General features: G+C 43.2%; 1 protein-coding gene across 2 annotated transcripts in view; it reads right to left on the reverse strand.

Moving 5' to 3' along the window:
- The window catches only part of TLN1 (talin 1), a 690,102-nt gene that overhangs the window by 35,788 nt on the left and 630,586 nt on the right, over positions 1 to 23,728 (reverse strand). For both annotated transcript variants that reach the window (XM_033937496.1, XM_033937486.1), the window contains 5 exons: positions 12,302 to 12,407; positions 11,612 to 11,736; positions 10,800 to 10,925; positions 10,649 to 10,711; positions 10,384 to 10,566 (listed from right to left, as the gene is read on the reverse strand). In XM_033937496.1, the coding sequence (XP_033793387.1) occupies positions 10,384 to 10,566; positions 10,649 to 10,711; positions 10,800 to 10,925; positions 11,612 to 11,736; positions 12,302 to 12,407 (603 nt within the window). The remainder of the gene's footprint in view (positions 1 to 10,383; positions 10,567 to 10,648; positions 10,712 to 10,799; positions 10,926 to 11,611; positions 11,737 to 12,301; positions 12,408 to 23,728) is intronic.

A 23,728-nucleotide genomic window follows, 5' to 3' on the forward strand; every position in this document is an offset into this window, starting at 1 on the left:
TTTTTTTCTTTTAATATTTCTGGGCCCCATCTTAAAGATTCATCAAAGTTCACTCCAGCCTATCCTAACCATCCCACTATCACTCGAGATTCCATCAAAGCCCTCCCCAACCCATCCTAAATCGAATTGCCATACACAGGACACAGACCGTGCAAGACTGCCCACTACTGGCCTTAGCCTGTTTTAAGCCATTCATTTTCTAATTAGAGATCCTCTGTGTTCATTCCAGGCTTATTCTGTCCCCATTTTCATGATTTCCTATTTAGGAGACAAGGGTGGGTTTGGTTTAAATCATGCCCATGATATTATGAATAGATTAATGGAATTCATTTACCAAAAATTGTCTCATGCTACATTATTAAAAACAAATTCTTATTTAATGATGAATAACTTTTGGATTATAATATCTTAAATAGAAAACTATCTTCAGATAGACTGTACCTAAAAAAAAGAATTTTATTAAAAAAAAATCCAATTTAAATAAAAAAAAACCCTGATTTAAATAAAATAAACCTAATTTTTTATTTTATTTTTTTTAAATCTGAGCTTTATCCATCTTGTAGGAGACTATTGAAAACCCTGATGGTGTGCACACCATCAGGGTTTTCAATAGTCTCCTACAAGGTGGATAAATATGAGAAAGGGCCTAGTGAATCTTAAAGAATGGTCCAGAATTTGGAAGCTAAGATTTAATGCTAAGAAATGCAAGGTCATGCAAGGGAATCCAAGGGAAAGTACAGTTTAGGGAGTGAAGAGCTTATGTGCATGATAGAAGAGCGGGACTTGGGTGTGATTGTATGTGATGATCTTAAGGTGGTCAAATAGGTTAAAAAGGTGATGGTGAAAGCTAGAAGGATGCTAGGTTTCATAGGGAGAGGAATGGCAAGTAGGAAAAAGGAGGTATTGATGCCTCTATATAAGACTGGTGTGACCTCATTTAGAATATTGTGTACAATTCTGTAGGCCGCACCTTCAAAAAGATATAAAAGCAGTGTTCTCCCCAGGGCTTTTTAACCAGGCGGTCCACCCAGCTAATTTAGATTACCGCCCAGCTGTCATCTATCAGGATGTTGCAGCCGCTCAACATAAAAAAATTCCCCCAAAATACCATCTCTCACCGGCTTGGAGATGCGAACTCATGCTTCGGGGCTCTAAGGTATGCGTGCCGGATTCACTCCGAAACCGGAAGTTACGTCCCGGGGCGGGGGGGGGGGGGGGGAAGAAGAGAAGGGAAACCGGCACGCACACCTTAGAGCAGTGTTGCCTGGTGTGCTGCAGGGCCGCCATCAGGGCAGTACTACCAGTCCTGCATTCAGGGGCCCGGAGCTGACAGGGGGCCCGAGGCAGGGGCGCCAGTAGCTCGCCAAGGCAAAGTGAGTCGATCACCCAGGACTCACTTTGTCTTGGCGATCTAATCTATCGAGCCGATAAGTCTTCTTCTCCCCGACGTCAATTCTGCAGTCGGAGAGGAAGTTCAGGCCAGCCAATCGCTGCCTGGCTGGGCGGAACTTCCTCTCCGATTGCAGAATTGACGTCAGGGAGAACATGCGTCGGCGTCGGCTTTGGGGCCTGTTATCCATTGGTGGGTCCTGTTCCCCGATGGCAGTGGCAGTGGCAGTGGCTTGGGGAATGGCAGGGAGAAAGAAAGAAAGGGGGCAGGCAGGGAAACAGAAGGAAAGAAGAGAAATAGAAAAAAAGAAAGAAAGATCAGGGAGAGAGGAAGAAATAGTTGGGGGAGGGAATGAGGTGTGGAGGAGAGAAAGCATACAGGCTGATAGAAGGGAAGAAAGATTGGATGCACAGTCAGAAGAAGAAAGTGCAACCAGAAATCACCAGACAAGGTAGGAAAAATGATTTTATTTTAAATTTAGCAAAGTGGAGGCAGTATTATCACAGTTTTCAAAGGAATTTGCCCAAATAACTTAATAGTTAACTGGGTAAATTCCCAGAGATGAAAACTTCCCTTCACTTACTATGCACAGTTCTGAATTTATATCTGCTGTCTATATTTTACAATATGGTCACCTTTTACTAAACCGCAATAGTGGTTTTTAGCGCAGGGAGCCTATGAGCGTCAAGAGCAGCGCTGGGCATTCAGCGCAGCTCCCTGCGCTAAAAACTGCTATTGTGGTTTAATAAAAAGGATGGAGGGTATATTTGTCTATTTTTGTATGCTATAAAAACCAAATACAGAGAGAGACTGAGAGCTGTTGACGAAGAGCTACGTGTGTGTCTTTCTTCGATTCCAGCCAGAATATCAGCTTTGTGTTCAGCCAAACAGGCCCAGGTTTCGCACTGAATAAAGTATTTTATAATTTTTCACTATTCTGTTTACTTAATATTTCATAATAAAGTAATTATAAAATACTTTCTTTGTGTTTATTTGATTCCTATTCAAGAGAATTACTTTATATATAGTCAATATAGGCACAGAGTTAAATTTTTTAACATTTTCTAATGGTGGTGTGCCTCGTGATTTTTTTCATGAAACAAGTGTGCCTTTGCCCAAAAAAGGTTGAAAAACACTGCCTTAGAGCCCCGAAGCATGAGTTCCCTACGGGCTAAGGCAGGAAACTGGTTAACGACGGATGGAAACTTACAACTTGCTTTGGGCCTTTCTCGCTGTCGGGTCCTGCCTACTTTCTGTTTCCGCGAAGGCAGGACCCGGCAACGAGGAAGGCCCAAAGCAAGTTGTAAGTTTTCATCCTTGCTGACCTATGCCTAATGACGCAAAAAAAGTCACGGCGCAAGGGAAGCCTCCCCTTCTCTTGCTTTGAAACTTCACCGCAGCGCAGGATGCCTATGGTGCAGGACAGGACACTGAACAAATCAGACCTCGCACTCTCCACCACACTGTCCCACACCTACGTTGTAGCGAACAAGGAATCTCCGGGAGCTCGAGTAGGTGAGGTCATTGTGCGAGGGGGGTTGCCGGTAGTAGAAGTCAGGTGGACTGGTCTGGCCTTGTACTTATAGGGGTGTGAGTGACATCTTACTCCATGATTGATATGACTGATTACTTGGTTTCAAAGGGCCAAAATTCATTTGTGGATATGTTTTGATATTATTTTATATTTAGTAATTTATTACTGGAAAAAATGTGCAGGTACAGTAGTACTGTGGTATTTTTTTCCCCCCAGGATTTGAAGTTACTGTAAAGTTATTTAAAGTTTGTTTAGCTCTTGTTAGCATAGTAATTGTGAATCATTCCTAACCAAAATTTGTATGTCTACTCGGTAAACAGGGATGTTCAAGATGCTGAGTGCACAAAAAAAAAGAAAAAAGAGAGAGAGAAAACTTAAAAAATGGTGAACATGTGTCATATGAATATAAAGGAGTGAAAAAGCTAATATAAGGGGCCTGTATGCAAAAACTTAAATAGCTATGTGTAGAAAATAGCTCGGTTTGCATCTTGGAGATAAGGATTTTTAAAATTGAAAATGCAAAATTATGCCAAAATTTCTGGGATGCGGTCATTCGTCCCCCTTCCTCCCAGCAGGTCTACCATTTCTCTTCCCACACTAGGTCCAGTTAGTGGAATCCTTTTTTGTTGGGGGGGGGGGCCCCAAAAGCACTGCCCAGGCTCCACCCCAGACCCAGCCGCCATACTAGTACTAATTGTAAATGCCATTTCTTCCATTCATTTTTCACATACACACAATATAATCTTATTCATAATACATAATGGTAACCACAAAATTAAACTACACAAAGCATACTCTTTTACCCCTCCCCACCTTGCACAGCATTTCTTCCTTTCTCCTCCACCCCCATGTGCTATGTCCACCATCTCTCTCTCATTCCTTCCCTTGCTGTAAAGGAAGTGAGGAAAGAAAGAGGGATCCAGGATATATCGCTCCAACTCCTTCTACTGCCACATCCAACATTTCTCCCTCTCTCATCCCCCCGGACTGTGTGCAGCATCTTTTACCCCAGTCCACCAGCCCCATGCCCAACATTTCTCCTTCTATTACCCCTCTCCAGAACCATGCGACATCTCTTCCTCCATTACCTCCACCACCAGGTCCAACATTCTTCCCACTGTTCCCTCTCCAACACCACATCCAACATTTCTCCCTCTCATCTTTCTCTACCTTACTCCTCTCCCACAAACATGTCCAACAATTCTCTTCCTATGCCCAACATTCTCCTCTTTCTTCCTTTCACCATGTACACCATTTCTTTCCCTCACACCCATGCTCAACAATTTTCCCTTTCTATTCCCTCCTCCACCTCAGCATCTCTTTCCTTCTATCCTTCCATGCTATGTCCCAAGTTTATGCCCCTTCCCTCTCTTCCTTATGTATCCCAAGTTTGTGCCCCCTCCCTCCTTCCTTGCTGACATTTTCTCTGCGTACAGTGTGCTTTGTGTTTTTTTAAATTTTATTGTTGGTAGATTATTTTGACTTGGTCATTTTAAAAGTAGCTCGCAAGCCAAAAAAGTGTGGGCACCCCTGCTGTAGAGCCATTTCTTATATGACTGGATGAACTATATTTACCTTTTTTTGTTAGTTGTTTAAATTCATGCAGAAATAAATGGCTAGATTGAACCTAATGACTTCATTAACGTCTTTCCCTTTTTTAAACCTCTATACCATTTGAAAGAGGGCAAATATCTAATTATTCCCTTCTAGAATTGGATACTTCTTAAATTTAGTAAAAATATTCTGGCACAAGTATCAAACCTTAAAAAAGAAAATCATATTGAGCATTGGAAAATAATAATAAACTAATAAAAAATAGTATACATTTAGGGCTCCTTTTACTAAGTTGCGATAGTGGTTTTAGCGCGTGCTTAGCGCACGCAGAATTACCACGTGCATTAGATGCTAACGCCAACATTGAGCTGGCTTTAGTTTTCCCGTTTAGCGCAGGGGTTTGCGTGCGCTAAAAATGCTAGCGCACCTTAGTAAAAGAGGGGGTTAATTTTCCCCATCCCACCCCACCCGGCTACTTTTTCATGCCATCCGGCTGGAAAATATTTCTGGGGAGAACACTGTAAAAGGATGGAGTTGGCCCAGAGGAAGGCTACTAAAATGGTATGTGGTCTTTGTCATAAGGTGTATGGTGACAGACAAAGATCTCAATCTGTATACTTTGGAGGAAAGGTGAGAGAGGGGAGATATGATAGAGATGTTTAAATACCTACATGGTATAAATGCACATGAGGCGAGCCTTTCATTTGAAATGACACTTTGGAATGAAGGGACAGAGGATGAAGGAAGTAACCTCAGAAAATACGTTTTCACAGAAAGGGTGGTGAATGCTTGGAACAAGCTCCTGGTGGAGGTGCTGGAGATGAAACGAAAGGTTGTGTCAAGTACTTTGGATCTCTAAGGGAGAGGAAGGTAAGGTTAGGCAGACTAGATAGAAATATGAAGGGAGATAACAACCATATGGCTCATGTCCCCTCTCTTGTTGGTTCCTGAACCAGCTGGTCCATAAAACAATCCTCATGTAGGAACTTTATCTCCCTTTCATGCCCTGGAATGCTCTCCCGGAGTCTGTTATAAGGGAAAACAAGCTCCAGGGATTCAAGACAGAGGTCATGGCCTGAAGCTGAAAGGGGACACGGCCAGGACAAACGTCAGAAAGTTCTGCTTCACACAGCGAGTGGTGAACGCCTGGAACTCTCTCCCGAAAGAGCTGGTGGAGGAAACCACCATTCTAGGATTTAAGGGAAAATTGGACACACATCTTCTTGCAGGAGATATTGAGGGATACGAGTGACTAATGTATTCGCTAGGGTACGCCTGGCTGAGCTTCCGCATATGCGGATCACCGGACTGGATGGACCCCAGGTCTGATCCGGTGCAGGCATTTCTTATGTTCTTATGTTGGACAAGTTCCTGCTGAACCGGAACAAACGCATGTAGGGCTGGTCTCGGTTAGGGCACAGGTCTTCAACCTGGGGGCCGCCACATGAGCAGACTGTTGGGCGCGATGGACCACAGGTCTGACCCAGCAGCAGCAATTCTTATGTTCTTATGTTTCATTTATCCAGTCAATATCGGGATAAGTGAAACCAACCTTTATTATTGTGTTACCTAGTTTGTTAGCTTCACAAATTTCTAACATTTCTGTATCTGTCTGTTCGTCCTGGACAGGTAGACAGTAGTATACTATACTTTTCCCTTTCACACATGAAATTTCTATCCATAGAGATTCCAAGGTGTGTTTTGTGTCCTGCAAAACTTTTAGTCTGTCAGATTTCAAGCCCTTTTTAACATATAATGTTACCCTTCCAACACAATACCCTAGAGCAGGGGTGTCAAACTCAATCACATTAAGGGGCCGAAATCTAAAACATAGGCTAAGTTGTAGACCAGACCCCGCCCCCATAATAGTACTAATTGTAACACCATTTTTTCCATTCATTTTTCATATAAACACACAATATAATCTTACTAACAACGCCTATGGTTAACCACAAAATTAAACTACACTATATGCTTCTCAACATTGATTCCTAGTAGAACACAGATAACCCCTATGCAAATATGAGACCAAAACCTAAAAGTACTAATATATACAAACAAAACCCTAAGATTCAAGACTCTGCATGTAGTACAACCCCAGAGAAAAAGAAAAAAATGCATTTCTTCCTGAACAGTGCAAAATAGTAAATTCTCAAAAGTGACACAATTAAATCACTAAATTGAAAATAAAATCATTCCCCCTACCGTTGTTATCTGGGGATTTTGGTTTTCATACTATCTTTCCCAGTCTCTGGCTGCACTTCCTTCTGTCTGTGCTCTTAACTGGGTAACTAGGGCCACCTTATCCATTTGCTGTTTTTCTCTCCTTCACTTTCTGCCATACATCCATCTTTAACATTAACTTTTAACATTCAACTTTCGTCTCAAAATCTACTTTGCCATGCCTTCCCTTCCCATCTATCCATGTGTACCATCTCCTCCCTCTTTCTTCTCCCCTATTCCCATCTATCCATAAGAAGCATTTCTTCTTATCTCTTCCCTGCCGCATCCATTGCTGTACACCATCTTCTCCCTCTGTCTCCCCTTCCCCTCCATCCCTGTGCACCATCTCATCTCCTCTCCCATGGTCAGACAACTTTGTCTTCCCCCTTCCCCCCTCATATGGTCTGACATCTTTCTTCTCTCCTTCCCATAGCCTGGAATCTCTCTCCTCTCCTATGGTCTGGCATCTCTCTCTCCATCCCTCCCTCTTCTCGAGGTTTAACATCTCTCTCCTTCTCTCCTCTCCTTTCTGCGGTCTGGCATCTCTCCTCCCTGCAGTCCTGCATCTCTCTCTCCCCTCATTCCCTTCTACTCCGTGGTCTGGCATCTTTCTCTCCTTCCAATTCCAGTGCATCTCTCTACCTCACTCCTCTCCCACCACCATGTTCAATAATTCTCTCTCCCTCCCTCTCTCTGCCCAACAATTCTCCTTTTTCTTCATCTCATGTGCACCATCTCTCTTTCTCTCTCTCAGACACCCAATTCTCCCTTTCTATTCCCTGCCTCACCTCAGCATCTCTTTCCCTCACTCTCGCCCTTATTCCATTCCATGGCTCTCCCTCCATTCATTCTATGTCCCCAAGTTCATGCCCCCTCCCTTCTATCATGTGTCTGAAGTTTGCACTCCCTCTTTCTTGAGTCCCAACACGCCCCTCTCCCTCCCTCCATTCTGTGCCACAACTAGGTGTCTCCCTCCGGCGGGTGTTTTATGCCCCCGGGTGTTTTATTTTCTGGCCAGCTCCCTCCTTCTCATTTCTGCAGTGTGCACAAAGACACGGGCAGCGGCTCCTACATGTGTCCTGCGCCTGAATCGGAAGCCTTCTCTCTGATGTTGCAACGTCAGAGGGAATGGTTCCGGATGAGGCGTGGGACACACAACGAGCCGCTGCCTACGGCTTTGTGCACACTGCAGAAATGAGAAGGAGGGAGCTGGCCAGGAGATAAAACACCTGGGAGAGGCAATGAAAATGCCGCATTGCTCCATGGCCCACATAAAATGGTCAGGTGGACCGGATTCGGCCCGCAGGCCTTGTGTTAAGACAATTTTTAGGCAGTATTTGGACCAAGCTCTAGGGCACAGGTGTCAATCATACGCAAAGATGAGAGGGTGGCTAACTTAACACCAGTTTCTAAAAAGGTAAAACAGTAGAAACTGAATACATGCCACCAAAATTAGGGTTCAGGGGAAAGATTCAATGTGGATTTAATCATGGGAAGTCTTGCTCACCAATCTGGTAAGCCAGTCGATTTAGTGTATTTGGATTTTCAGTGGTTGTTTATCCGAAGGAAATTATAAGGCTATAGGACAGAAGCAAATGCTCTACTGATTAAAAGATAGAAAGCAACTGATGGGGGGGGGGGGTGTTATCAAATTCGGTTCAAATGTTAAACGTTCTTTGTGTTATGAAAAATCACTCTTGTATTTTTGACTGCTTACTAGCTAGGAAAGATTTCATGAATTAGTAAGGCTCAATGACTCTCAATGGAGAAAGAGAAATAGTGCCGAGATGAGAGTTTAAGATTTCTATCTGATCCAAATTGAAAATGAAATTTAATGTTGATGGGACTTGATATACCGCTTTTTCGGCATGGTTTACACATTTTAGACAGGTCCTTATTTTGTACCTGAGGCAGTGAAGTGGTAAGTGACTTGCCCAGAGTCACCAGGAGCTGCAGTGGGAACGGAACTCACAACCTCAGGCAGCTGCTCTGACCACTCCAAATACAAGGCGGTGAAAAAGAATCTGAACTATCAACTAGACAATGCTAGCTTACTTCTAGTCCTGCAGGATATACTCCAACCAGTCAGGTTTTCAAGACTATGCACGAGAGAGATTTGCAAGCACTGCCTCCATTCTATGCAAATCTTATCTCATGCATATTCATTGTGGATATCTGAAAACTAAACTAGCTTGGTTTCCCGAGGACTGAGTCGAGAACCCCTGGGGTAGATCCACAGTGTGCTATTCTGGCCGCTGTATCCCGAGCTAGAAAAGGTCTACAGAAAAGCAAGTCAGATGATAGAGGGGATGGAATGATGACCTTATGAGGAAAGGGGAGAAAGGATAGAAGATTATACAAGGATGGAGTCAGTTTAGTCATTCAAAAAGTAAAAAGACTAGTTGGCTCGCAATAAAGTTACTCAGTAGTAACATTTGAAAAAATTTGGAAAAAATATTTTTTCGCATTATTAAGGTCTGGAATTTGTTGCCAGAGGATGTGATAAAAATACTTGTAAGTTTCTGGGTTTCGCTGCATCTTGGCAGGTAAAACCGACATTTCAACCATCATGCTGTGACTTTCACCATGGCATGCGGTGAAGTCTGAAGTTTGTCTTTATATAGTAGGTCCTCATTGGATGGAGCTTGAAGTGAATGAGACAGAAAAGTCCATTAGTCACCAATTTGAATTTTGGTGGGAAAGTCAGTTGGTCTCTTTCCTATAGAATGGAAAAGTCCTATTATATAGACCTCACAGCATGATGGCTGAAATGTTGGTTTCTACCTGACAAGATGCAGTGAGAGCCGGAAACCTGCACAAGCATGATGCCAACTGCGGAAACCCTAAGAGAACATGGTAAAAATAGTTCATGTAGCTGGGTTTAAAATCCTATAAACCATTAAGGTAGACATATGGAAAACCTCTCATATTCCTGAGGGTATCTACTTTTTGGGTGCTGGCCACTGCTGGAAACAGGGGATTGCGCTAGACGGACTATTCTCTAAGACTTGGTCTCTGACATACAAGATCATGAAGGGCATAGAGAAAGTGGAGAGGAACAGATTCTTCAAACTTTCGAAAACTACAAGAACGAGAGGGCATTCGGAAAAATTAAAAGGGGACAGATTCAGAACCAATGCTAGGAAGCTCTTCTTCACCCAAAGGGTGGTGGACACCTGGAACGCGCTTCCAGAGGGAGTGATAGGTCAGAGTACGGTATTGGGGTTCAAGAAGGGATTAGATGATTTCCTGAAGGAAAAGGGGATAGAGGGGTATAGATAGAGGATTACTATACAGGTCCTGGACCTGATGGGCCGCCGCATGAGCAGACTGCTGGGAGTGATGGACCTCTGGTCTGACCCAGCAGAGGCACTGCTTATGTTCTTATATCTCTCCTTTTAACGTAAGGGAATGAACTCTCTCTTTACCTCACACATTTACCGCTGCTACCTCAGAACGTAAGCTTGTGTGTTGCTGCTGTTTGGAAGCCTTGGGGCAGATCAGTGAGCAGGAAAAAGAGGACGTAGACTGGTCACAGAAATTTGGAAGGGACAATTAAGAAGGAACCCAGAATGAAGGGCTCAAGTCCCCTCTAACAAAGGAGGCCTGAATAATTGGGTGGTTCATAGTATTACAAAGTCTTAGAGCTAGGAGGAGATTTGGGGTAGAGTTGGAGACTCACCTGAAGTCTCTTCATAGCCTCCGAGTCTTGGTCCGCCTTCACCTTACAAGCCACAAGGAGCTGGGCCGTGGACGCAGCCACTTGCTTGGCAGAGGAGATGAGTTTCTCTTCACTAGCGTGGCCTTGCACTGCAGCATTAGCAGCTTCACACAGATTATTGGTGGCGGCAGCTACCATCCGGGCCTACAGAGAATGAGGAAGCAGCATTATGAAATCAACACAACTATGATCCAGTGTCTTGAAAGGAAATGTCATTAATACTTACCGCAGAAATAAGACCCTGAGACCACTGTCCATCATCCAGTGCATTAGCAGGAATAGCACCGACCTGTCAAAGTTGGAAATGAGACATCCAGATCATCCTCCGCTTCAATACCATTTTTCTTAGCCCCTGAATGCATCACCTCACTGCTTACCTTGCCTTGTGCTACCAGCTCCCTCTGAGCAGCTGATGCAGCCTTCACCAATGCACTGGTGGCTGCAGCGATAGACTTTGCAGCCTCCAAGATCTGCTCCTCAAAGTTCAGGCTCTCATCTGCTTGCTAGAAATATCAGAAAAGAACCAGTTCATCTTACAATCAGGATTGTGCCATCTTTACTAGAAGGCTATTGCTGCAATGCCTCCAGAGAGAAGCATATTGGTTCAGTCCAATGCCTGCTACTTACGTACCTGTATCATTTGTTCTCAGATGGACATTTATTGATTCAATTTTCTATGCCGATCTCCCAGGAGAGCTGAGAACGGTTTATATGAGTTTATTCAGGTACTCAAGCATTTTTCCCTGTCTGTCCCAGTGGGCTCACAGTCTATCTAATGTACCTGGGGCAATGGGGGGGGTTAAGTGACTTACCCAGGGTCACAAGGAACAGCGTGGGTTTGAACCCTGAGGCTGTAGCTTTAACCACTGCGCCACACATACATCTCTCCAGGCTCACCAGAAAATATACAACTACTGAAACCTAACTAGGGAATGGGGAAGACGCTGAAAAGCAGCACAGGAGAGGCAAACCTGCTCAGCTGCCAGACTCGATGGTCATGTGTGCACTCACCAATATCCTCTGATGATGCCTGAAACCCAGATCATCAACCAGAAAAGAACAGTTTCACATCATAAGAGGGATAACAAAAAGGGGTCCAAAGCCTGATCACAACTAGACCAGTACAACTACCGCATCCTGAAAGCCTGAACAACTGCATGGGACCTAATCTTACAGAAGTGCTATTTACCTTGGGCTTGGCACGAGGTTTCAGCTGTTCCAGCTTCTTGGCAGCAGCTTCAATAGCTGCTGCAGCTCCCAGCAGCTCATTCTCAGCAATGACAGTAGGATCTTCGGGGTCCACCCACTCAGTGCCTGAAGACAGGGAAGAGCAGACAGAGCCCAAATAATTCAGAACTTCTGAATCCAGCTCCAGTCCTGTCCTTTGCTGCCTAATCTTCCCTGCCACTCCAACCTCCTCTTCCTTTTTCAATCTGCTCTGAATTTCCAACCCCACAGCAGTTCCTTTACTTCATTTCTTACTTTTAAGAGTCTGTTTGCCCTTGAGTGGTATTTCAAAAATGCCAACTTTTTCAATCTCCCCCTTTCCAGATTTTCCTCTTCCAACACTCTTATCTGTGCCAGTGTCTCCAACTCCAATTTCTCCCAACTCCTCATCCCCTGCAGCTTATACCTGCTCTTACCTCAAATCCTCTCCCACAACCTTTCACCTTCTGGTTTTGTTTCTGACCTCAAACCCCACTCACCAACCTTTTATCCACTCCTGTTTGCCTTCTTGACTTTTCATAACCTCCAGGCTTCTTTATACCAGCCTTCCCACCGTTGACCTCTGACACCCTGCTTCTCTGCTGTTTTTCCCCCAACCCCAATTCTGTTGCCCCAGTCATCTCTCAATCCCAAATTCTACATTTCCCTTTACCTTTCATGGCCTCTGCGGTCTGAATGAGCTCTGTAACTGAGCCTGCGACCCGCTTAGAATATGCAGCTAGCTGCTGCTTCAGATCATGGCTTGGTTTCTGCAGGATCTGTGGTGAGAGAGGCAGACAAATCAATGTGACATTACAAATATTCCAATCTACTTGTAGAAAACCACTGGCATAATCACAACATCCCAGGTCATCAGGCACACAAGAGTGATCAAAGACAACCCACACTCTCAAGGTGGAAGGAGAGGAGAACAAGGGATTCAGGTGTTAACAACCCATTGCGGCTCCTTGCAAATTTCGACAAGTCATTTACCCTCTATTTTCTCAGATACAGACTCTTTCTATGTTTAGATGTACAGCGCTGCAGAAATGATTAGTAGTAGTAGACTCTAAGCCCTCCAGGGACACGAAAATACCGAACCTGAATACCACTCACTTTGAGCTAAATCCCAAAAAGAGACTGACCCAAGAGAGAACCCAGGGTAGCCAAAGAATGTAAGTCAATAAGATAAAAGATATCCCTGGTTAACAAAATAGAAAGTTCATGGGTCAACAACAAAAGAGAATTACTGCAGAACTATCCCAGGCTTGCGGCCAACAATGTAAGAGAGACTAGAGAAGCTACAGGTTAGCAATGTGAATGTGATCACAGAGGAGGAGAAATTAGATCTTACCTGCTAATTTTCTTTCCTTGAGGCTCTCCAGACCATTCCCAATGAGTAGGTTATATGGCTTCCTACCAGCAGATGGGCAGACTGAACTACTAGTGACATTACTTTATTAAGCCCTGTGAAGTCCTGAGTCCCTCGGTATTTCTAGTGGAAAAGGAACAACAGATTCCATCCCCCACCCCCACCCCTGAATCCAAATTCATTTGGACATTGTTGCAGCAATGCCACGTTCATCATTCATCCTCTTTTCCTTTTCAGGTGTGTGTGGTTTTTTTTAGGGGGAGGGAGGCAGACTCTTCCAAGGTCAAGGTCCTGCCTCCATCCCATCTGCCATCATGTTTCTATGTAGTAGGATACAAACTTGTACTGTAACTATGTCAAATTGTAACCTGTTAACTGTACCGTATGTTATGTAACCCATCCTGAGCTCCTTGGGGGAAACGGGATAGAAAACAAATTAAATAAAAGGTCAACAACGAAATAGCTAGCAACTCCAGGAATACTAGTGGTCGAGGCTAGTAGCGTACTCGATTTCAAAAGTCGATGGGACAAACAGGTGGGGGTGCTAAAAGATGGGTACACCAGGGAGGAGGGTTCTTGAGTGGACAGACTTGTTGGGCTGCCGGCCCTCTTCTGCCGTCATATTCTATGTTACTGCAGTAGCAAACCCTCCAGAGTCCCAGGGACGACTTCCCAAAAGACAAAGGCCCCTCATTTTGCTCTCACTGCATCAAGGATGTGGCCAAGCTCCTGACGTGCCATTTCCTCTTATGCTTTCAGGTTGTTATGGGCAGGTCATAGAAACATAGAAGGTGACGGCAGATAAGGGCCAAGGCCCATCAAGTCTGCCCACATCAATGACCCTCCCCTACCTCCCTTTGCGAAGAGATCCCACCTTTCGATCCCATTTAGCTTTAAAATCAGGCACACTGCTGGCCTCAATCACCTGCCTCGGAAGACCATTCCATCGATCCACCACCCTCTCGGTGAAGAAGAATTTCCTGATGTCGCCATGTAATGTCCCTCCCCTGATTTTCCATGGATGCCCTCGTGTTGACGTGGGTTCCTTGAAGAAGAAGATATCCTCCCCCACCTCGATACGGCGCGTGAGGTACTTGAATGTCTCGATCATGTCCCCCCTCTCCCTGCGTTCCTCAAGGGAGTAGAGCTGCAGTTTATTCAGCCGTTCCTCATATGGGAGATCCCTGAGCCCCGTGACCATCCGTGTGGCCATTCGCTGGACCGACTCAAGTCTCAGCACATCTTTGCGGTAATGTGGTCTCCAGAATTGTACACAGTATTCCAGATGGGGTCTCACCATGGACCTATATAATGGCATTATGACTTCGGGCTTACGGCTAACGAAACTCCTTCGTATGCAACCCATGATTTGTCTGGCTTTAGATGAAGCTTTCTCCACCTGAGTTGCAGTCTTCATGTCCTCACTGATGATTACCCCTAAGTCTCGTTCCGCTACAGTTCTCTCTAGGATCTCACCATTAAGAGTGTAAGTCTTACATGGATTTTTGTTGCCAAGGTGCATGACCTTGCATTTTTTGGCATTGAAGTTTAGTTGCCAGGTCCTGGACCAATTCTCCAGTAGGAGGAGGTCGTGTGCCATACTATCGGTCTTGGATTTGTTGTCAGGTCCTGTTGTGTTCTTGTCCACTATATTGCATAATTTGGCATCATCGGCGAATAACGTTAATTTACCCTGAAGCCCTTCAGCCAAGTCCCTTATGAAGATGTTGAACAAGATTGGGCCCAAGACCGAGCCCTGCGGCACTCCACTTAACACCTCTGTCGTTTCGGAGGGGGAGCCATTCACCACCACCCTCTGAAGTCTACCTCCTAGCCAGTCCCCCACCCATGTAGTCAAGGTATCTCCCAAACCTATAGAGCTCATCTTGCTCAACAACCTGCTTTGATATTTTTGATTTAAACCTGCTTCCTCTATTATATGCTGATTTTTCACATATATTCAAACAAATTTCACGACTGAGTTTTGCACTAGTTGATTCCGCTCCCCCCCCATTCATCACATGGGACACTGACGGTCCTCATCCAGCACACATTTGGCATGGGTATCTTGGCCTAAGGAGTCCAATCTAAGGCAATTCTAGCCAAACTAAGGTGTTTTGAGGTAAATACAGTAGAGACTTTTATTCTAAAATTGGGAAATCCAAGATGGCCACTATAGAAGCAATTTTGAGCTAAATAAAGGGTCAAAAAATTTGGGGAATAGGAATTTAGAGTTGGGGAACCCTGGCCTTGGCCCCAGACACCTTCAAAATCCACTTATGGAGAAACCCTCTCCCCAGTTTTTCTTATAGGCTATTACAGCCTGTACACACTCTGGAAATCTAGATATATGATGTCTATGGGGTCTCCTCTGTCCATCCATTTGTTAATTCCTTCAAAGAAGTGCAATAAGTTCGTTAGGCACGATCTGCCCTTGTAGAAACCATGTTGGCTGGTTATCAGAAGTTCGTTTCTTTCAAAATGTTCATTGATGTTTTCTTTTATCAGTGCTTCCGCCATTTTCCCCGGAACGGAGGTCAGACTCACCGGTCTGTAGTTTCCCGGGTCACCTCTTGATTCCTTTTTAAAGATGGGCGTAACATTGGCTATCTTCCAAACCTCCGGGATCACGCCTGTTTTCAGGGATAGATTGCAAATTTGCTGCAGTAGTTCCGCTATCCCCTCCTTTAATTCCTTCAGAACCCTTGGATGGACTCCATCCGGACCTGGGGATTTGTCAGTTTTTAGTTTTTCTATCTGCCTGCATACATCTTCAAGGCTCACTTCCATGGATGTTAATTTTTCTGCTTGATTTCCATTGAAGAATTGCTCAGGTTCCGGTATGTTGGATTTGTCTTTGTTTGTAAATAAAGACAAAAAGAACATGTTAAGTCTTTCTGTCACTTCTTTCTCCTCCTTCACCACTCCTTTCCTGTCTTCCTGGCCAAGCAGGTGCCCTGCAAAGTAGGCTGCCTCTTGGCTACAGACATCTGCCCTCAAGAATATGTCTGCTTACAGCCAGAGATGTCCCGTAATAGGGATCCTGTGCAGAATAGAAAAGCCTCACGACTGAATAAATCCCAAAAATAAAATAAAAATAAACACAAGTAGAACAGACAGGCTCCTACCATCTTGGGATGACTCATATATAAATCTAAGATTAAATTAGATTAGAGGAAAACTGAAGAATTACAGGACAGCCCAGAGTGAGGGGAGGCGGAGCAGAAAAATGTAAATGAGACTCTCTACATCAGATCTCATGAACAGAGGTACACAAACCACAGGTTCAAGACCAATGTTCCTTTTGCACTAGAAGATGGATCTGAGAGCTCTCTCAGTGTAGAACAATTATCCAACTTGTGATACTACATCCATCACTTTGTCCTGAAATAAATTATTGCCTTAGAATTGCGCATCTGCAAAATGAATTCATAACGGTCAACTAATTCTTCTGGTCATAATGGAGACCATCACTGTTTAATAGGTAGAATCAATAAGGAGCAGTGGACCCACTTCAATGAGGTTCTCAGAGGGGAATTGCTTTCTTTTCTTTCCAGATGAACTGTTGGGTCTTGGATGTTGTGCAGTTTTTATTCCAGATACCTTCAAGGTCTCCTATGCCCTCTCATTCCACAAGTTCTGGAATGAGAGGGCATAGAATGAAGTTTAGAGATGATAGACTCAGGAGTAATCTAAGGAAATATTAGTCCCAGTCCCTCTGAGCAAATAGTAAGTAGGTTATTACTGTTAGTTTAGGGCTGACTTTAAGAGCAAAAATGATAGGATTGCAAGAGATGTATGAGAAGAGTCCTGGACATTTAAATACTTAAAGGGCATCAATTTACAAACAGAAAAATAGAAGCAGTAAAACTAGAGGACACAAACTGAGGTGGTAGATTTAGGGAAAATGTCCAGAAATAGTGGAGTAGACAGAAAGGATCCCTAAACAGGAGAATACAGTAGTATCAGAACAAAACCTACCATGTTCATTTACAATTGGCATAAGAACATAAGAATTCCCCAATATCCTGTTTCCAGCAGTGGCCACCCCAGGTCCCAAATACCTAGCTAGATCCCAAGTAGCGAAACGGATTTTATGTTGCTTAGCCTAGGAATAAGCAGTGGCTTTCCCCAAGCCACCTCAATAATGGCCTATGGCCTTCTCTTTTAGGAAATTATCCAAACCTTTTTTAAACCCTACTAAGCTAACTGATTTCACCACAATCTCAGGAAGTAGTGAAATCCTCAGGAATTGGTATTGGAGCCAATTTTATTCAATATAATTCTGAGCAACATTTCCAAAGGGTAAGGAAGATCAGCCAAGAGTTCAGCCCCACTCTACGTGCTTACCTTTGGAGAAAACCATCTAAATCAGACGGCATGCATACATGGCTGTGTGCCCAGATTCACACTGTGTTAGGGCTTCATGCTGATTATCGAATGTACATATGCCACTGACAATGCACTCGGTGATATCTCACACTGTGCCAGGGACTCATGCATACATCCCGGGGCCATTCAAAGTGTACCAGAGCTTATTACCAAACAGGGGATTCCTAGCTGCTCTGTTTGAGCTGAACACACATGCTGTTCAGTGGGCGCACATGCTCCTGGGACACTCAGATATTCATGCGATAATTCCCGACTCTGTGTTACTCACCGGCTTGGAAGATAAAGAGAGAACAGAATAAGGAGGTTCATACAGTAAAGAAAAGGGGGAGAGAAGAGTTTCAATGGTGCTAAAGTATTATTTCTATCCTAGAATTCTTGAAAGCAACAACTTTCTTGGGGGTGCTGAACTGATAAACTGTATCTAATGTCAAGAAATCCAAAGCTCGGGTCCTGCCACTCTCTCCTTGTCAGAAGCAAACTTTCTCTCTCACCATTTAAGCCATTCATAGCACTTTCCTCAGCCCATCTACACTCCATTCCTAATGCATTTCATTTTTCCTCAATTTCTTCTTTCTCCTCCCCCCGCCCTCTGCATTTTTACAAATTTTCTCCTCCTGATGTTTTATAGTTGAGGGCAGGGAATTCAATAGCTCCAGTCCTTAAATCTTTTTAGACTGTTGTGCTTCTATTTCCCTTTGCTCCCTAGCAAACTCCAAGATTACACGCTGAGTTGGAGAACATGTTCGCATAGGAGGATGCACTCATACTAAACCACTGAGCTGTAGGCTGCCTGCAGCATATTGCTCCAGTGGCCAATGAAATCGAGACCTTGGAGGTGCTTGCAGAGGCCCTGATGCTCAAGAGTTGTTAAGGCATTCATACTGGCATGGAAAGCTGTTCTGCCAATCGTTGTAGCAGCCACCAAGAATCCATTAGGGTTGTCCAGAAAAGCTTAAAGTTGCAAACTGAAGTTTTCCCCATTAATTTAATTGTGCTTGATCAGAAAATAGTTTTTGAAATTTTTATAAAACCCATCCTGGGGTTCCTCAAGCCACAATTTTGCTATAATTTTTGCTTAATGGAGCAAATTTCTTGGTATTATAGCTATAACTTATGTTTTCACACTCGGCAATGATCCAATGATAAAAAAAAAAAAAAATCTAGCAGTATTTTATTAAATGAATCTTTGCTTTGGGTCATCTCTTCCCTGTGACCAGGACTCTTCCCTAGCTGAGTCCCTCATTTAACCATTTAGACGGTCCATAAAGTTCAGGTCTTCTCTCAACAGATTAAGGTACGATTTCTCGCTCTCTCTGGTAACTGTTTTCTGCAGTCTGAAAATCTTACACATGCTTTCCGTACCTTTTAAACACAAACCTGGGTTTTCTGCTAATTGGATAATTGCCTTCCACAGAACCTGTAACCAGTACGCTTCCTAGCTGAGCATTAAAACGGTCCATAAAGCAGCTGAGAGGCGAATTAGGTTGAAATCATATCAGATCATTTGCATTATTCTTCCAGCAGATTACGTGGTACTTTCTTACTACATTTTCCACAGATTAAAGGAGGACGGTAGAAACGACAGCTCAACATTACATTTGCAGCACAAATTGTTTTGGACAATTTTCCACTACAAAAAGTGACAACAACAAAAATATTGGGAATATTATTGGACCATGAACTATCTTACCATGATCAGATCAGTTCTGTAGTTAAAAGTTGTTTCTATAAACTACGCCTCATCAGATCTTTAGCCAAAGTCATAGAACCAAAAGATCTTAATGTCATAAGAACATAAGAAATGCCTTCACCGAATCAGACCCTTGGTCCATCCAGTCCGGTGACTCGTACACGCAGAGGCTTAACTAGGTGTTTCCTAATGAAGACCTAGATGTTCCCAGATGAGACCTTGTTTACCTATATCCCTCAATGTGATTTGCAAGGAGGTGTGCATCCAACTTGCCCTTGAATCCTATAATGGAGGTCTCCGTCACAACCTCCTCCGGGAGAGCGTTCCAAGTGTCCACCACTCGCTGTGCGAAACAGAACTTCCTGACATTTGTCTTGAGCCTGTCGCCTCTCAATTTCAGTACATGACCTCTCGTCTGAGTCACATTTGACAACGTTAATAACGATGCATCTTGCTGGATTTTATCAAATCCTTTTAGTATTTTAAAAGTCTCTATCATATCTCCACGCATTCTTCTCTTCTCAAGGGTGAACAAGCTCAGTTTTCTGAGGCGTTCTTTGTAGTTCAAATTTCCCATACCTTTTACTAGCTTTGTGGCTCGCCTCTGCACCCTCTCCAGCAGGGTTATATCCTTTTTTAGGTAGGGAGACCAGTGTTGGATACAATACTCCAGGTGTGGCCTGACCATTGCTCTGTAAAGCGGCATTATGACGTTAGCCGATCTACTTGTGATTCCCTTCATAATCATGCCCAACACCCTGTTAGCTTTCTTTGCAGCCGCCGCGCATTGTGCTGACGGTTTCAGGGTCCGGTCTATCAGTACCCCCAGGTCTCTTTCCTGTTCGCTCTTGCTCAATGTTACACCTAACATTTTATATTCATGTTCCTTGTTTTTCGTGCCTAAGTGCATCACTTTGCATTTTTCTATATTGAACTTCATGTGCCACTTTTCCACCCATTTCTCTAGTTGGTTCAAATCTCTCTGGAGTTCTTCACTATCCATTTGTGATCCAACTGACCGACATAGTTTCATGTCATCTGCGAACTTGATTATATTACTCGTTGTTTCCTCTTCCAGGTCATTTATGAATATATTGAATAAGATTGGCCCAAGGTCCGAGCCCTGGGGCACACCGCTTGTCACCTTTTCCCAGTCCGAGAACTTCCCATTTATGCTTACCCTCTGCAATCTGCTTTCCAGCCAATTGGCTATCCATCTTAGTATATCCCCTTCAATTCCATGGCTTTGTAGTTTCTTCAAAAGCCTAGCGTGTGGAACCTTGTCGAATGCCTTCTGGAAGTCCAAGTATATTATATCCACCGGGTGTCCGCTATCGATATGTTTGTTCACCTTCTCAAAAAATTGAAATAAACTTGTCAGACATGACTTACCCTTCCTGAAGCCGTGTTGACTTTCTCTCATCAGGTCATAATTTTCCAGGTGCTGCAATATGCTGTCTTTGATTAGCGCTTCAACCATCTTCCCAGGAACCGATGTAAGACTCACAGGTCTATAGTTGCCTAGTTCTCCTCTCGATCCTTTTTTGTAGATTGGAATGACATTCGCTATCTTCCAATCCTCTGGTATTCGCCCGGTTCTGATTAACAAATTAGCTAAGGATTGTAAGAGCTCTCCGATTTCTACCTTAAGCTCCTTTAGCACTCTCGGGTGAATTCCGTCCGGTCCAGGGAACTTGTCACTTTTTAGCCTTTCGATCTGATAGTGGTGAGGCTATCCTTGATTTCTCCCTTGAATACTTTCCCTGGTTCGGGCATTGATGCAGTGTCTTCCCTGGTAAAGACAGACGCGAAGAATGAATTTAGCCTATCGGCAATCTTTTTGTCTTCCTTGATGTACCCTTTTCTTCCCTGATCATTGAGAGGGCCTACTGCCTCCTTTGCTGTTTTTTTCCCTTTTATATATCTGAAAAAGGGCTTGAAGTTTTTGGCTTCTTGCGCTATCTTTTCCTCATAGACCTTTTTGGCGTCTCTTACTGCCTTGTGACATTTCTTCTGGTCTGCCTTGTGACTGTTCCAGGCCTCCGTTGTTCGTTCGTGTTTCCATTTTTTAAACGAGTTCCTCTTTTCCCTTACCGCATCCTTCACCCCTTTAGTCAGCCAAGTTGGTTCTCCTTTGTTCATATTTTTTCTTCCTTTGGCTATCTGCAGAATGTAGAGATTCTGCGCTTCGGTGATAGTAGTTTTTAGTAGGGACCATGCTTGATCAACAGTTTTGATTTCGGCTGTCCTTTTCTTGAGCCGTTTTTTAACCATGGCTCTCATGCTGTCGTAATTCCCTTTTCTGAAGTTAAAGGTTGTGGTTTGAGTCTTGGTTCGTTTCCCCTTTCCGATGCCGATTTTAAAATTGATCTTGTTGTGATCACTCATCCCTAGTGGGACCATGACTTCCACATCTGATGTCCTTCCAGTTATGTTTATGTTTTATGTTTATTTTATTAATTTGATGGATCGCCTATCCATAATTTACTAATCGATTTACAATAAGATATATAAGCATTTTAAAAAACATACAAATAGTATTAAGTAAAAGGTAAAAAACAGACTCATAAACAGATGAAAACAAGAACACATAATGATAAAAGGGGAAAAGTTACATAATCACGTTTTGAAAAGAAGAAAGGGAACATTCAAGGAAAAAACATAAGGAGGGATGACTTAATTACAGTAATTAAAAGTATTTGTGTTAAAGACTAAAAGCATCTTTAAAAAGGAAAGTTTTTAATTTATTTTTAAAGAGACTGAGTTCCTTTTCATCTCTTATGTATTGTGGCAAAGAGTTCCAAGTCTGGGGGGCCACAATTGAGAACATGTCATGGACCAAGTCCAAGGTTGCGGTTCCTCTTGTCGGTTCTCCCACCATTTGTTCCAGGAAGCAGTCTCCTATTAGTTCCAGGAACTTTGTTTCCCTGCCGCAGTTTGAGGTTCCTAGGTTCCAGTTTATCCCCGGAAAGTTGAAGTCTCCTATGATTGTTACATTACCTGTTCTACATTTGTGGTTGATTTCCTCTTTCATTGCTGCGTCTGTTTCTTCCGTCTGTGTTGGGGGTCGATAATAGAGGCCAATTTTTGTGTCTGCTCCGCTCTGGTTAGGGATCCTTATCCAGAGGAACTCCAGTTTATCCTTTCCGTCTGTCATCCCTTCTCTGCTAGGCTCTACTCCCTCTTGAACATACAGGGCAATACCTCCCCCTTTTTGCCCTATTCTATCTCTTCTATATAGTTTGTATCCCTGCAGTGCTGTGTCCCATTCATTTTCTTCGTTCCACCAAGTTTCAGTTATTCCAATGATATCTAGTTCTTCTCATCTTGCTAGTGCTTCCAGTTCCCCCATTTTGTTTCTCAAGCTTCTGGCATTCGTGTACAGCTGAGCTCCCTTGTTGCTGCCTTCTTGGACTTTTTAGTCTTCACAACCCTTTTTGTATCTTCTTGTACTCTTTCCTTGTCACTTTCGATTTCAACATGATCATCCTATTTATCTGAGCAGTTGTTTGTTGATCCATCTTTGGGATCATCTGATGCCCGGGCCATCAACTGGCTGTCGACTGTCGGCTCTCCCCTGTTCCTTAGTTTAAAGCCTTCTCAATGGTCTTCCTCATGTTATCTGCCAAGACTCTCGCTCCTTGTTTGGAGAGGTGAAGGCCATCATTTCTATAGTATCTGCTTCTTCCCCAGAATGCCGTCCAGTTGCGCACGAAGTCGAATTCTTCCTCATCGCACCATCTTCTCATCCAAGCGTTGATTGCTTGCAGATCATCCTGTCTCTTTCCATCTGCTCTCGGCACCGGGAGGATTTCAGAGAAGGCCACTTTCACCTCCCTGACCTTCAGTCCTAATTCACTCTTTGATAATTTCTAAGCTAGATTATTGTAATACATTATTCCAAGGCATAACACAGAAAGAAATACGAAGACTACAAAATATACAAAACACAGCAATAAAAATTATTACTAACTCTAAAAAATATGATCACACTGGCTACCTATTTCACATGGAATAACATATAAAATTGCATTGTTAACATTCAAAATTCAGAAAACTAATACTCCAATATTCTTATATCGATATTTAATACCCTACTCCCCAGTTAGATCTCTTAGATCAACAGATCAGTATTTGTTGACCATTCCATCACTGAAAGTAATTGGCACCAGAAGAACCACAACCTTTTCTATTTTCGGACCTCAGCTTTGGAACAAACTTCCAATCTATTTGCGCGCTGAAACCTCCTTAGAAAAATTTAAAAGTAATCTAAAAAGCTATCTTTATAAAGATGCTTATGAATCTTAGATCAGACAATCCTTTTGATTCTCCTATTTACTTTTAGATCAGGTCTCACCTTAACAATTACTCTTAGACTAAGTCTTCATAAAAATTGTTCTTCTCTAATTGTTATTCTATTTTAATTGTTTATTTTAAATCAAATGTAATTTAACCTCTCATTCTTTACGTATCTTTAATGTAATTATGGATAAAATTGTATGTATATGGTTTTAAACTGTTTTATTTGTCCCCCCAAATTATTATTGTTATACGCATTGAAAATACTTGATATTGTGTTTAAATCAAAATCTCAATAAACTTGAACTTGAAACTTTTGCTTACGCTGCCATTACAATCTGGAATAA

This window comes from Geotrypetes seraphini, chromosome 1, assembly GCF_902459505.1.
Source record: "Geotrypetes seraphini chromosome 1, aGeoSer1.1, whole genome shotgun sequence".
NCBI classification, from domain to species: Eukaryota; Metazoa; Chordata; class Amphibia; order Gymnophiona; family Dermophiidae; genus Geotrypetes; species Geotrypetes seraphini.